This window comes from Bison bison, unplaced genomic scaffold (genome assembly GCF_000754665.1).
Source record: "Bison bison bison isolate TAMUID 2011002044 unplaced genomic scaffold, Bison_UMD1.0 scf7180017864309, whole genome shotgun sequence".
NCBI lineage: Eukaryota > Metazoa > Chordata > Mammalia > Artiodactyla > Bovidae > Bison > Bison bison.
The window spans coordinates 6,555,954-6,572,138 of NW_011494881.1; the positions used below are offsets into that span (position 1 = coordinate 6,555,954).

Sequence of the window (16,185 nt, forward strand, 5' to 3'; positions counted from 1 at the left end):
TGAAGAATTGATGCTTTTGAACTGTGGTGTTGGAGAAGACTCTTGAGAGTCCCTTGGACTGCAAGGAGATCCAACCAGTCCATTCTGAAGATCAGCCCTGGGATTTCTTTGGAAGGAATGATGCTGAAGCTGAAACTCCAGTACTTTGGCCACCTGATGTGAAGAGTTGACTCATTGGAAAAGACTCTGATGCTGGGAGGGATTGGGGGCAGGAGGAGAAGGGGATGACAGAGGATGAGATGGCTGGATGGCATCACTGATTCGATGGACGTGAGTCTGAGTGAACTCCGGGAGATGGTGATGGACAGGGAGGCCTGGTGTGCTGCGATTCATGGGGTCACAAAGAGTCAGACACAACTGAGAGACTGAACTGAACTGAAAGTTGAGTATGAGTTCTAGCTGCAACACATCTTTGTCAAAATTTATGTTGCCACTTTCTTTAATTTAGCCATTTTAGTGGTTCTCTCATCATGGTTTTATTGAGCATTTCTCTGATGACTGTTTTATGCACTTTATGCACTCAGTTTATTGGCAATTAATATATCTTTCTTTAGGAAGTATCTGTTCAAGTCTTCTGCCCATTTTTAATTGGGTTGTTTGTCTTTTTATTACTGATCATGGTATGTTCCAGACGTGAGACTCTTTTCAGTGTCTCCAAAATGACCCCAGTGTTTTTTGCCTTCTGGTATCCATGTCCTTATGTAGATCTAGTCTCTTCCCACATTGAATCAGGGCTGGTCTGTGTAACTAATAGGATACAGTTCAAGTGATAATGTATGACTTCTGATGCTAATGCATAAAAGGCACCTTGCTCTGCTGGAGGGAAACCAGCTGTCATCAGAACAGAACAATCAAGAAGCAGGCTTATGGAAAGCCTACAGAGAGAGGATCTGAGGCCTCTCAGTAACAGTACTATCTTATCAACCATCTGAGTGAGCTACATTAGAAATGAATCTTATACCCCTAGTCAAGCTAGATGACTAAGGTCCTAGCCAACACCTTACTGCAACTTAATGGAAAAGACTGAGCCAAAATCATGTAGGCAAACTGGTCCCCAATTTCTTATTCACAGAAAGCATGAGACAAGAAATAATAATTGTCTTAAGCCACTAAGGTTTGGATTTGTTACCGGGTAACAGATAACGAATACAATCAAATATGTACTAAAAGTACATTCTATTAGTCTGTGGCTTATAATTTCTATTGTATATCAATAATCAGAAGTTTTAAACCTTCATCGAATCTAATTTTTCAATTTTCCCCTTATGGCTATTGCTTTCTGTATTCTATCTAATAAATTTCTGCCTATCTCTGGTCCATAAAAATATTCTCTGGTTTTTTTTAGAAGCCTTATAGTTTTAGATTTTATTCTTAGGTCTATGATCCATTTCAAAAGAACTTTGTGTATAGTGAAGTAAGGTGGTAAGGTTTATTTTTTAAAATAAAGATACATAGTTGTTTCTAAGCCATTTGCTGAAAACATCTTCCTTTCTCCATTTAATTAATTTGGTACCTTTATTAAAAATCCATTTACATATAAGTGTGCATCCACTCTTCTTTAACAGCTTCTGACTTGAGCAGCCTATTTCTTTTGAAGGTCTTTTGATTACTAGCAAAGCATATGATTGTTTTCCAAAATATAAATAATGTAGATTGAGAGACTCTGCATGAGATGCATTTAGGGTTATAGTTTAGGTCTAATCACCTCCACCATTGGGGCAATTATAAAACTTGCAGAGATAATAAAGATGTCACTGAACAGACCTTAAATTGTATACTGATTGAGAATTACTATCAGACCATAGGACTATTTTACATTGACACTTTACAGTGCTAGTACAGTTAGTGTGATTTTTCTCCTAGAGAAAAGCCCTCTAAATGAGAAAATATTTCTGTTTGCAGGGCTATATACAAGACCTCTGCTGTACTGAGTACAGCTATAGGGACCAGGAGAGGCCAAAAGAAGGTCAAATTGCTCTACATAAGAAAAAGTTGAAGAAGACATCTGGGAGAATAAATATAAAAGGAAAAAGGACTCTTGAAAGGTGAGCCAAAAAGGATAAGGAGACATGACCAGAGAGGAATAGAAAGCATCAAAGCTGGGAAAATGGAGAAAAGAAGGCAGGTGAGCACATACGGGCACACGTGTGTGTGAGGACGGACAGAGAACACGTATTTTGCAGTAGCTCTTTGAAAACAAGAAACAAAGATGTTTAAAGAAGACTTTTAAATTAGTCATGCTTTGTGATGTGCCCTGTGCAACAGTCTTCTGTCTCTTTAGTAAAGGTCTGCACTGTTTCTCCATACTTCTGGAGTTGGGGTGGGGGCAGAAGGAGAGAGGGAGAGAAGTTACATTATGTTTTCTGAGGCATCCACATACCAAAGAGTAGTTCAGGTACATTTATGATTATACAACTATCTATTAACTCTTAAGAACTTATAAGTGGGTTTTCAAGTTTCCAAGACTCAGACAATTCTTATAAAATTCATAATATATATTAATCACAAACACCAAAACTATCATAACACCATCATAACTGATCCATCAAATTAGTTAGGAGGAGAATCAAATAAAAATGTCAAGATTTGGAAAGAAGAAAATAAATTTTTAGACTATTTTGTGTTGCATGAATGTTTCTTAGCTGATCTTTTCAAATCAAATGCCCGATTCTACCATAAAATGATATCCTCAAGTCAAACAACAAAGCCAGAGGAGAATCTGTGAAAATAGATATATTTGAGTTTAACAATGAATAAATCTTTAAAAGTACCAAAGTATGATGAAAATGGAAAATCAAGATTTAAAGGACAGTGGAAGGAAGGTTTTTGGCTATTTTTTCTTATTTCTAAAGTCTTCTCAATGTTTCATTTTGCAAATTGAGAATGTCAAGTAAACTGTTCCTTCACTTAATCTTTTGGATAAAGCTTTATCTTTGACTAAATTTTAACTCACTTTTGTTCTAAGCAAATACCATTTATACACTTCAGGAGGCACAGAGCAAGTAAAACATAGTCTTCCTTAGCAGACTGATGGTGATACTCATTTTCTCTCACTGTTTCAGAGATGGTTATTTATATTTTTTGTTACTAATGAACATTTAGTATTAATATGCATTTTTACTAGGAAAACCTATCATAATGATTTATACTTAATTCAATATAAGTTATAAATTCAATATAGATAATGAACATAACAAAACAAACTAAAAGGAAGATATCTATATAAAAGTTAAAAGAAATAGAATATATTCTAATTCTATTGTAAGACCATACAATATAAGATTAAGCAACATATTAACATATTATTCAGTAAAAAAATTTATAGAAACTTATTTCATATTAAAGTTCCTGAGGTTAAGATTCTAGCAACTACTTCAGTGTATATGCTGACAATTAAACAGAATTGGGTATTTTAAAAAGAAGCAGTACTTGCAGATACCTTACAGAGCACTATACTATTTTATGTATCTTAGAAGCGGCATATCAAACACTACTCCAATCACCTGAATCTCTGAAAGAATGCAGATAAACTGATCACAACAGAATTTCTATTCAAGTTACTGACAAATGTTATTCCCCTTTTGGAGAACAAAACTATGCACAATATTTCAAAGCAGTGGGCTCACTGACTTAAAATGAAATTTAACTGTTTTACCATTCATTTACATGACCTAGTCTTAGATCTTGTATGTTTTAAATTTTAAAACATAGCAACAGACTCAATATCACTAGAACATTCAAATTACTGACCTCAAGTACAAAGAAATTAATAACCTCATAGGAGTCCTGGTATTGATCTCAACTGCATCATATCTAAATCTTTTAATTTTTCAGATAAGCTGAAAGACTTGAGTAAACTTAGAACAAATCAGCAATTACATGTGTAATATACTTCTCAGTTAGTCTAAAACCTCAAACTGTTTCACCAGGATGGCTTTATGCTGAAAGATTCACACTCTGGTTTCTTACCCATCACAAAAACTTATAAAATATCTGGTTAAAATTGCAGGAGACCATCAGGAGACCTGGGACTGGGATTTCCAGACACGATTCAAACAAACTTGTTAATACTCACTGTGCTCAAACACAGTGAGTATTGTAATAGGTTTGAACAAAATAAGGCCAACAATTTTGCCTTCTAGGACTCAACTAGATAAAGCCAAAGGAAAAAAATTGTATCTATGAGCTTAACCTCAATTATTTATTCTAGTTAAGATCTACTTTTCAAGTTCTATAGTGTAAGGTAAACTTTTTTCTGTTGAATAAAAGTTGATAGACTGTGCCAGCAAAATAGATGCTAACACATCATCTAGAACTTCAAAACATCTCTGGTATATAGAAAACCTGATAAAGAACACAGCTTTACTATTTAAATTAAGGTGTCATCTTTTATGAGATGGAAATAACTGGATTGTTTTAATACTAACATTTCTCTATGTTGCTGAAATACATTTCAAAGCCTGCCCAAATCCCTCAAGAAGTACTTGAGGTTGTATTTCAGAAACAATGATAATAATATGCTTCTTCCAAAAGATGCAATGTTTGCATATCATTTCCAAATGATAACAGTATTTCTACCTAAGGCTGGGTTAAGGCCAGGAAAGAAGGATGTTAGAAAGAAAGAGAAAAGTCAGCAATTTCCTCATGCAATTAATGCTCACTCTTCATTGTTTAGTTGGTGCATAGATAGGTGCCAAAGCCTGTAAGATATCAATCTTAAACAATCACACTATTCTCAATCAAACAGAAAATGTTGCACAGTTAAAATACTTGTTATTCTTCTTTTATCCCATACCTGAACTTGCAGAAAGAAAGAATTTGGGGATATGTCAGATGAAAATTAAATTGAGATGTTTCTAATTTATAGTTCATGATTTCTTCTATTCCTAACTCAGTTTCCAAACTTTTTAAAGGTATTATTGAATTTGAGGCAACAAACAAAAATTTCTGTGCAACAAACTACAGAACGTGAATGCTTAAGATCCTGGAAACTTCACTCTTGCAGAAAGCCGTTCTCTTTTCAGTCCCAATTCTAGCCACTTTAGCTCTAAGAACAACTCCAAACTCCTAGAATACAAATGCTTTCCTACTTCATTAACTAGATGGCTAGAGAGAATAAGGATAATAAATGAGGATGCTTTTAAAAAAATAAAACAGTGGCAGAAGATTTGATTAATGCAATGATAAAAATTCAAAAGTGTAATGCAATAGATTCATTTCAAAGAAATGATATAACTTTATTGAAATGATCTATTTCAGTTCTTAGTATTTGATGAGGTGTTATCAAAACCCTAGATGTGGAAAATCATCAACCATGTGAGCTTCTACCACATTATGCCTGCGAACTTGCTTCAAGGCAGCTCTGGGTGGGAGAATCTATATTTTGTCATTATTATCTGCTATCCAAGTCTAAGAATTTAATTTTGAATGTTGGCCACTCAAATCAATCAGTGCTGAAAAGAACTGTCCTGAGCTCAGCAGCAATACTTATTTCAGTCACATGGGTTAGAAAAGGCTTCACTCCGTGGGGAAAAAAACCTCACATACAAATTTTGAAAAATAAGTCAATAGTGTTGCACCTTCTTCTATTTGGAAAATCACTTTCAAGAAAAAATACACCATAGGAAAAAAGAAAAAGAGCTTCACTCTGAGGATCACTGTTCATATCCTTGATTTACACTGTTCTAGAAATTACCATTTCCCAGGAAATCCTTTGGATGAAGAACTTTTAAATCATTTCAAAGTCAAACAGTTTCAGGTATTCCTTGAACACCACCAATGATTAAAGACATACTAAGAATTATAGTTTGCATGTTCTCTGCATGCACGCTTAGTCACTCAGTCATATCTGACTCTTTGCGATGCCATGGACTGTAGCCCACCAGGCTCCTCTGTCCATGGAATTCTCCAGACAACAATAATGGAGTAGGTTGCCATTCTCTTCTCCAGGGAATCTTCCCAACACAGGGATCAAACCTGTGTCTCCTGCATAGCAGGCAGATTCTTTACCCTCTGAGCCATTGGGGAAGTCCATTCTATGCTAGGTATTGTGTTAAACACTTCTATTATCTCTTTTAAGTTCTTACTGCAATTCTATGAGATAGGTGATACTACTACCTACACTTAACAGATATAAAACTGAGGGTTAGAGAAGTAAGAAGCCCAAGGTGACAATGCTATAAAGTGGCAGGACAGGTCATGATCTGACTCCAGAACCCATGCACAAACTATTGTATGTTGTATTATATGTTGTATTATATCAAATGCACAAAAATACATCAGGTGTCTATATGGTGGTTTAGTTGTTAAGTCATGTCCGACTCTTGCAACCCCATGGACTGTAGTCTGCTAGGCTCCTCTGTCCATGGGATTCTCCAGGCAAGAATACTGGAGTGGGTTGTCATTTCCTTCTCTAGGGGGATCTACTGACTCAAGGATTGTACCTGGGTCTCCTGCATTGCATGCAGATTCTTTATCAACTGAGCTATGAGGGAAGTCCAACTATTTGCAATTTCTAAAACTGATAATGCAGATCAAATACTGTTGGAACAAAACAGTTAGTTATTGTAAAATACTAATCTTGAGGTTTAGCTTGTATTAGCTTATTTATCTTGAAGATGAAAATCTAGTTAATGATGTAGGTGCACATCATATTTTTATGTCTTGATTTGTTCAAACAGTATTTTAATAATTTGCAAAATAAGTATCACTAAAAGAATGTAATGATTCTGTATAATCTTCTTAACTAGTAGATGTTAGGTTGATTTATAATTGGAGAAGCTTTTTAAGTTTAGAATTTTTTTTTTTAAATGCACCATGGCGAAGATAAATATGCAAACCAAGAACTATCCTCTGCAATCAAAGGTCATCAACACATATGAGTTGAGAAATCATTTTTAACCATCATTAGAAGAAAAAAAATGTTTTGAGTGACTTTCATAGAAATCTATTTGTGTAACGTTCAAAGATGCTAGCATGTTTGTGCTAAAATGATTTTTAAAATTAAGTTAGTTTGGAACAAAGTCCTTTCAGATTGAAGTGAATTTCAAATTTTGTTTCATGATGGAAATGCTAAACAAAAAGGCACTGGAAATGTAATGGTTAGTCATGTTCATGCTTTCAAATCAACAATGATAAATCAAATGGGTTCACAGTTGATCCCAAATTCAAACACAACAAAATCTAAAATAAAAATGTATTTAAAGACATCTTATTAGAAGTCTTAATATTTGGGGTAACCATGTAAACTATACCCTTCTTGGGAGCACTTAATGATTATATTATTGTTTCTTTGTTCAAGATGAATAATCAAGGACATGGGTTAAATCAACAGACTTTAGCAGTGGTGGAACTCAGGGACTGGAAAGAGACATTACAGTCATTCCCTACAGAAATATAATAAGTATTGACACCATTCATTAGCTGTATCTGAGGAATAGCACTCATACTGTACTACCAGAAAAAGAAACAACAAAATGATTCCAGCCTTTCCACAGGCAACAGGAACTTAGCATGCAAAGGACAAATCCCTGTAAGGAAGCAAGCAAGAAAGCCCTCTCCTATTAAGTAACTGCTCATTGACCTTTGGAAGCTTAAACAATTTTTAGTAGTGTCACCAAAATGAGTGATGTTTATAGAACCCAACGTAAGTCAACAATTCCCCCACTACCTATTCTAAGAAAAAAATCTTATTATTTTTAATACAAAAAGCTTATTAAAAAGAATTTTTAGCTGCTTCCTACAAACTGTCCTGCCATAAATAAGAGAACTGGAAGCGGCTTTCCTCAATCGCAGGTGTTAACATCTCATTTGATTTATGCTCCTTAGCACTTTGCATGATGGTTGAGCCATAGCTATTCTAAAACAAAATCTCTGGACTTAAGGAACATTGATCATGAGGTTATCAATCAATTATTTTGATATAGTAATTTAAGTATTTGTTGATTTGTTTCAGAATGTAGTTAAAGGAAAATTAAGATAATCTACAGAACCACTAACAGGATGAATGGTTTGAGGGGTTGGTAAGGAAACTACTACAAATACATGCACAGGGAAAATTTTGTATAAAAATAAAGAACACCCTGTAATTTTCACTAATTGATTATTTTAAGCCAAAAGATGTTCTAATTAAGTTTTATATTTTTATTAAGAAATGCAAGAGTAATGTTTTTAGTGAATATTTTAAAATACATTTTAGTAGTTTATAAACTATAAGAAGTCTAAACCTTCAAAGATCAATTTGAAAAGTACTTCTTACGTGTGTCCTTGAAATTCTCCTTTGTCAGCCTACAAATCTGTATATTCTTTTTCATCATTTTCTCTATGTATTTGTTGCTTTTCCAAGTTAAAGCTGTTGTTTAGCTCAAAAAAGCAAAATAATGAAGTATTTCTAAATGCTTCATCTGTTTACTCTTAAGTCATTTTACTGAGTTAAGTACAACTAAGTAACTGCCTATCTGTATTTATTACTTAAGAAATTTCAAAAGAAAGAAAAAGGACTAATTTTTCACTTGGAATTGTCTCACCATCCCTGTTACAGTTCAGCCAGGAACATGGCTTCCCTACTAAGACAATTTAAATGACCCAACTGAGTATCTACTATACAATGTTTAAAACAGTTTCTTTAACTTTTGTGTGACACATAATGTTAAAACTTCCTTTTAAATTATGCTAGGTTCTATATTCTCAAGGACTTGTGAAGTATTTGACCTGTCATATTAGAGATAAAGTACGTTAATTTAAAGTGACAGGAACTGAATCATTCTGAAGGGAGCAGGGAAAGGACATAAGCATGCACTGAACCTTTATCCCTGCACCATAACTATGGGTTTTGAAACATTAATTAATTTAAAGCACATGCTGCTGAGTCGGTACCTGCCAGAAATCCTGATCAGAAGATGAGAAAAAGAAAAAAATTGACATTGATTATATGAACAAAAACTCCTAAATTAAATATACATGTATCACAAACAATTATAACATATAAGGACCAAATGAGATTTGTAATAAAAGGACTGAAAATCTGTAAACAGGAAATGAGAAATACATAGAAATATTTTATATATTATCTAGTAGGTACAGTAGGACAAAACAAAAACCCAAGTAATTCAATTCTTAACCTTCCCCTAAAAAACATACAATTTCAGAAAAACTTCACAACACTATAAAAAGAGAATACATGAATAATTAATTTATTAAAGAAAAGGGAAAGCAAATATTTAACTTTTTTTCATAGGTAGTCAAGCCATTTCTTTAATTAAGGTTTCCTTTAAGGGTATCTTATTGTCATTTCATGACATATTTTTTAACTTGACAGCAAATTTGTTGGTTTACTAACCATATTTGCCATATAGACAATCAACTCAGCCTGGAAAATCCCACAGGCAGAGGAGCCTGGTAGGCTGCCGTCTATGGGGTCGCTAAGAGTCAGACACGACTGAGCGACTTCACTTTCACTTTTCACTTTCATGCATTGGAGAAGGAAATGGCAACCCACTCCAGTGTTCTTGCCTGGAGAATCCCAGGGACGGGGGAGCCTGGTGGGCTGCCATCTATGGGGTCATACAGAGTCGGACACAACTGAAGTGACTTAGCAGCAGCAGCATGCTTTTCTCTAGCATTTCATACAAATGAAGAAGATAACACACACAGTAGCAGCTAACTCCTTTCATAAACTGAGTAAAGGGCTCCAAGTAATGCAAAATAGCTATAATCTGTAGAGTCAGATACTTTGCCTTTTGTCTTGTTCTTATAGTTACAGAAGATAATTGATACTCAGAGGTTAATTAGTCCCTTGCCCAAAGTTGTATGTGGCAGAATTCACATATGAATACAAGATTGTCTATACCCAAAACCACATTAATCTCATCCTATGCTTTTACACACTAATAAATATAATAATCCATAATTCTGTATTTTTCAAATTCAGTTCAGCATACCTACAATATCTACCAATCATTTATATGTAGCTATGAGATGCTCAAATTGTACATCCCTTGTAAAATATTTTAAACACCAAAACCAGATTTTCTGAGGGCTGTAGTGTCTACAAAGAACTAAAATTGCTAATTTGTAAGAAGAGAGAAAAGTGAGAAAATAGTTTTTAAAATTATTTAAAGAACTTCAGATGAGAAAGAAAGAAGATGAAAAAATCTGAGACTAAAAATAAAACAGAAAAGTACAACAGGTGTAAAAGGATTTTCTGAAATGCTGAACCAGTACTTGATTTCATTTTGGTAATGTATTACATTGTAAACTTTTGCTTATCTAAAGGCTATAGAGTAGCTTGAATCAAATGATGCAACATTTAACACAAAACCAATCAACATTTGAAAGACTAAACAGTTCAGTTTCTAACAGGAATATTATTTTCTCAATAGAAAGTAATCTTCATTTTAATGAGCCAAGATCCAATTTTCAAATATAGATAACAGTCTTCACTTTAAGAGTGATGGTTTCGATTAAAAAAGAAAAAGGAAAAAAAAGACACAGCATTTTTCAAAATGCCAATTGATATTCATGGCATTTGAGAAAACAATGGAGGAAATGACAGTGAGGTTGAAATTCTTCTAAATTCAGGTATTGAAATTTGTGTATCTCTTGTTTTCTTTCTTTAAAATTAAACACTGTGGTTTTTCAGGTTAACATAGGCTTTTAATCCAAGAAGAAAAAATTAGCATTCTTCAACAAAGTGAAAACACCAAGTTCTTTTTTGCACAAATAACATTGTTAATAAACTATAAGAAATATTTAACAAGAGAAGTTTCTATTTACAACTAGATCATATAGACAAACAGCTTAGATACATGAAAGGAGATAGATAATAGCATAGTGCTTAAGACAGTGGATGCAGGAGCCAGAGTTCCAATTCGGACTCTTGGCTCCACCAATTACCAACTGTATGATCTCAGGTTTAAAAAAAAAGGCTAAGCTACTTAACTTATATGTATTTTAGTATCTTATTTGTAAAATGATAAAAACAGCAAGCTATCTGAAAGAGTGGTTGTGTGCATTAGAATTATTATGTATAAACACTTGGAACAGTGCTTGGTAGATAATAAATACTCAAAAACTTCAACTGTTGTTCTTTTTCATATTAGTAGTAGTACTGACAGTAATAGCTCCCTCAAGAGACAAATAGAATCAAGCATTTTTCATATAGAAATTTTACTTTCAACTAAAAAACAAACCACTGACAACCAATGAATGAATGTGTCAATGGAGTTTTTTTTTAAAGGGCTAAATTATCATCCCTAAAATAATATGTAATTATGATATATTTGTGGAGAACTTCAGGCTTCAAATAATTGAAATACTTTATGTATCCTCTTCGAATGTCTTACAATTTTTAGGACAAATACAAACAAGGATCAAAAAAAAATATGAAGCAGAAACAATAAAATTGTCTATATATTCTTATTTATCAATGCATGTGTGCTAAGTTACTTCAATTGTGTCCAACTCTTTGTGATCCGATGGACTATACCCTGCCAGGCTTCTCTGTCCATGAGATTCTCCAGGCAAGAATACTCGAGTGGGTTGCCACGGCCTTCTCCAGGGAATCTTTGCAACCCAGGGACTGAACCGCCATCTCATTATGTCTCCTGCATTGACCCGAACTGGGAAGCCCTATTTATCTATAGAAAGACCTGAATAAATATACCAATTCACCAGGAATTTAGAACTGACTGGTTTTGAGTCTGTGAAAAGCAAAAGAAAGGAGAGGAGGAAGTATCTAATTAACAAAGTAGAAATCATAAGAAAATCAATCCTGCTATTAAAACTTAAGCAAAATTAAAGTAATTCAAATAAATATGAAGAGTCACCAAATTCTTCAGTTCAGTTCAGTTGCTCAGTCGTGTCCAACTCTTTGCGACCCCATGAATCACAGGATGCCAGGCATCCCTGCCCATCACCAATTCCCAGAGTTCACTCAAACTCATGTCCATTGAGTCAGTGACGCCATCCAGCCATCTCATCCTCTGTCGTCCCCTTCTCCTCCTGCCCCCAAACCCTCCCAGCATCCGGGGCTTTTCCAATGAGTCAACTCTTTGCATGAGGTGGCCAAAGTATTGGAGTTTCAGCTTCAGCATCAGTCCTTCCAACGAACACCCAGGACTGATCTCCTTTAGAATGGACTGGTTGGATCTCCTTGCAGTCCAAGGGACTCTCAAGAGTCTTCTCCAACACCACATGGCTGCAGTCACCATCTGAAGTGACTGGGGAGCCCAAAAAATAGTCTCTCACTGTTTCCATTGTTTCCCCATCTATTTGCCACGAAGTGATAGGACTGGATGCCATGATCTTAGTTTTCTGAATGTTGAGCTTTAAGCCAACTTTTTCACTCTCCTCTTTCACTTTCATCAAGAGGTTCTTTAGTTCTTCTTTGCTTTCTGCCATAAAGGTGGTGTCATCTGCATGTCTGAGATTATTGATATTTCTCCCAGAAATCTTGATTCCACCTTGTTTTTCATCCACCCCACCGTTTTGTATGATATTCTCTGCATATAAGTTAAATAAGTAGGGTGACAATATGCAGCCTTGACGTACTCCTTTCCCGATTTGAAACCAGTCTGTTGTTCCATATCCAGTTTTAACTGTTGCTTCTTCTTTTTTTTTTTTTTTTTTAACTGTTGCTTCTTGATCTGCATAAAGATTTCTCAGGAGGCTGGTCAGGTGGTATTGTATTCCCACCTCTTTCAGAATTTTCCACAGTTTATCATAAGCCGCACAGACAAGGGCTTTGGCATAGTCAATGAAGCAGATTCAGTTCAGTTCAGTCACTCAGCCGTGTCCGACTCTTTGCAACCCCAAGGACTGCAGCACGACAGGCCTCTCTGTCTATTGCCAACTCCCAGAGTTTACTCAGACTTATGTCCATTGAGCCAATGATGCTATCCAGCCATCTCATTTTCTGTCATCCCCTTCTCCTCCTGCCTTCAATCTTTTCCAGCATGAGGGTCTTTTCAAATGAGTCAGTTCTTTGCATCAGGTGGACAAAGTATTGGAGTTTCAGCTTCAGCATCAGTCTTTTCAATGAATATTTAGGACTGATTTCCTTTAGGATGGACTGGTTTCCTTTAGGATGGACTGGATTTCCTTGCAGTCAAAGGGACTTTCAAAAAGTGTTCTCCAACACCACATTTCAAAAGCATCAATTATTCGGCACTCAGCTTTCTTTATAGTCCAAATCTCAAATCCATACATGACTACTGGAAAAACTATAGCTTTGACTAGAAGGACCTTTGTTGGCAAAGTAATGTCTCTGCTTTTTATATGCTGAAGTAAGATGTTTTTCTGGAACTCTCTTGCTTTTCTGATGATCCAACGGATGTTGGCAATTTGATCTCTGGTTCCTCTGCCTTTTCTAAAACCAGCTTGAACATCTGGAAGTTCACAGTTCACATACTATTGAAACCTGGCTTGGAGAACTTTGAGCATTACTTTGCTAGTGTGCGAGATGATGCAATTGTGTGGCAGTTGGAACATTCTTTGGCATTGCCCTTCTTTGGGACTGGAATGAAAACTGACCTCTTTCAGTCCTGTGGCCACTGCTGAGTTTTCCAAAATTGCTGGCATATTGAGTGCAGCACTTTGACAGCATCATCTTTTAGGATTTGAAATAGCTCAACTGGAATTCCATCACTTCCACTAGCTCTGTTCGTAGTGATGCTTCCTAAGGCCCACTTGACTTCACATTCCAGGATGTCTGGCTCTAGGTCAGTGATCACACCATCGTGGTTATCAGGGTCATGAAGATCTTTTCTGTATAGTTCTTCTGTGTATTCCTGCCATCTCTTCATAATATCTTCAGCTTCTGTTAGGTCCATACCATTTCCATCCTTTATTGTGCCCATCTTTTTTCATGAAATGTTCCCTTGGTATCTCTAATTTTCTTGAAGAGATCTCTAGTCTTTCCCATTCTATTGTTTTCCTCTATTTCTTCACATTGATCACTAAGGAGGGCTTTCTTATCTCTCCTTGCTGTTCTTTGGAACTCTGCATTCAAATGAGTAGATCTTTCCTTTTCTCCTTTGCCTTTTGCTTCTCTTCTTTTCATAGGTATTTGTAAGGCCTACTCAGACAACCATTTTGCCTTTTTGGATTTCTTTTTCTTGGCGGTGGTCTTGATCACTGCCTCCCATACAATGTTACGAACTACTTTCCACAGTTCTTCAGGCACTCTATCAGATCTAATCCCTTGAATCTGTTTCTTACTTCCACTGTACAATCACAAGGGATTTGATTTAGGGCATACATGAATAGTCTGGTGGTTTTCCCTACTTTCTTCAATTTAAGCCTGAATTTGGCAATAAGGAGGTCATGATCTGAGCCACAGTCAGCTCCCGGTCTTGTTTTTGCTGACTCTAGAGAGCTTCTCCATCTTTGGCTGCAAAGAATATAATCAATCTGATTTCAGTATTGACCATAGAGTCTTCCCTTGTGTTGTTGGAAGAGGGTGTTTGCTATGACCAGTGCATTCTCTTGGCAAAACTCTTGTTAGCCTTTGCCCTGCTTCGTTTTGTACTCCAAGGCCAAATTTGCCTGATACTCCAGGTATCTCTTGACTTCCTACTTTTGCATTCCAATCCCCTATAATGAAAAGGACATCTTTTTTGGGTTTAGTTCTACAAGGTCTTGTAGGTCTTCATAGAACTGTTCAACTTTTTCAGCATTACTGGCTGAGGCGTAGTCTTGGATTACTGTGACAATGAATGGTTTGCCTTGGAAACAAACAGAGATCATTCTGTCGCTTTTGAGATTGCATCCAAGAACTGCTTTTCAGACTCTTTTATTGATTATGATGGCTACTCCATTTCTTCTAAAGGATTCTTGCCCACAGTAGTAGATATAATGGTCATCTGAATTAAATTCACCCATTCCAGTCCATTATACTTCACTGATTCCTAAAATATCGATGTTTACTCTTGCCACCTCCTGTTTGACCACTTCCAATTTGCCTTGCTTCATGGACCTGACATGCCAGGTTCCTATGCAACACTGATCTTTACAGCATTGTAGTTTACCTCCATCACCAGTCCCATCCACAAGTGGGTGTTGTTTTTGCTTTGTCTACATCTCTTCATTCTTTCGGGAGTTATTTCTCCACTGATCTTCAGTAGCATATTGGGCACCTACCGACCTGGGGAGTTCATCTTTGTGTCCTATCTTTTTGCCTTTTCATACTGTTCATGGGGTTCTCAAGACAATACTGAAGTTGTTTGCCACTTCCTTCTCCAGGGGACCACCAAATTCTATACCATAAGAATTTCAGTCCCCCTGCTAACTAACATCTTTGATCTGCAATACAATTTACTCTTAAAAGACAGGAAATCTCTTACATAACTTACTATATGCATCAAGGAGTAATACTATACTTGACCTTATTGGCAGACTCATATTTTATCTGTGATATGAATAATCACAACTCACAGCATTCAGACCATTACAGTACAGGAAAAAAAATGTGCCCATACTCCACTTGGGGAAACAAGACTTCTCCCTAAAAGGAATGGAATTTTAAACTTCACCAATATTTTTAAAAAGAAGTTTTACCTAAGTGAGTAATTAAAAGCATTTGGTTATATTAAAGCTTTGACTTCTAACTATAGCTCTATCTTTTTTATTCTTGCATATCATCTTTTTATTATAAACACTATAATCTGTATTTTCTTTTCTAGACTTTGACTGTACTTTCCTCTCTTTCACCTCAATGTGGACAATGTTTCAATTTGATTTAAAATGTTTACCTTTTCCATGTAAACAAATATTCTTGACAGCATCATAAAGGAGATGGAAATAAAACACATGTTAATTCTTTCTCCAAATTAGGAGAGATTCTAAGGGGACTGAAATTACAAATAATGAAAAGACTCATTCCAGAGGCATGATTTTTGAAAAGTTCAGGGAGAGGTTAGGGGAAAAGGGAACCTGATATAAAGGAAAGAATAAAAAATCTATTTTCAAAAAAAAATGTTTTGGAATGATAATAATGGACAACTAGTTTCAATGGGCAATTCATCATTACTTAAAAATAGAGTATTAACTACTTCAAAGACAGCATGAACTTTGACTACTTCAAGGCTCTGGAATACTGGTATTCTTTGAAGAAACAATTTTACCTAGATGATGCAGTTTTCTACCGTAACTTGAAAAAAAAAAAACTCATGGTAGGGTTTGAGATAG

At 35.4% G+C, this 16,185-nt stretch overlaps 1 protein-coding gene across 2 annotated transcripts in view; it reads right to left on the bottom strand.

The window, feature by feature from the left end:
* MICU1 (mitochondrial calcium uptake 1) overlaps positions 1-16,185 on the bottom strand; it is a 215,993-nt gene that overhangs the window by 134,441 nt on the left and 65,367 nt on the right. The window contains exon 6 of one of the 2 annotated variants that reach the window (XM_010852261.1): positions 8,875-8,886. The exons of the other annotated variant lie outside the window; for it this stretch is intronic. Coding sequence (XP_010850563.1) covers positions 8,875-8,886 — 12 coding nt within the window. The remainder of the gene's footprint in view (positions 1-8,874; positions 8,887-16,185) is intronic. 2 annotated transcript variants of the gene reach the window in all.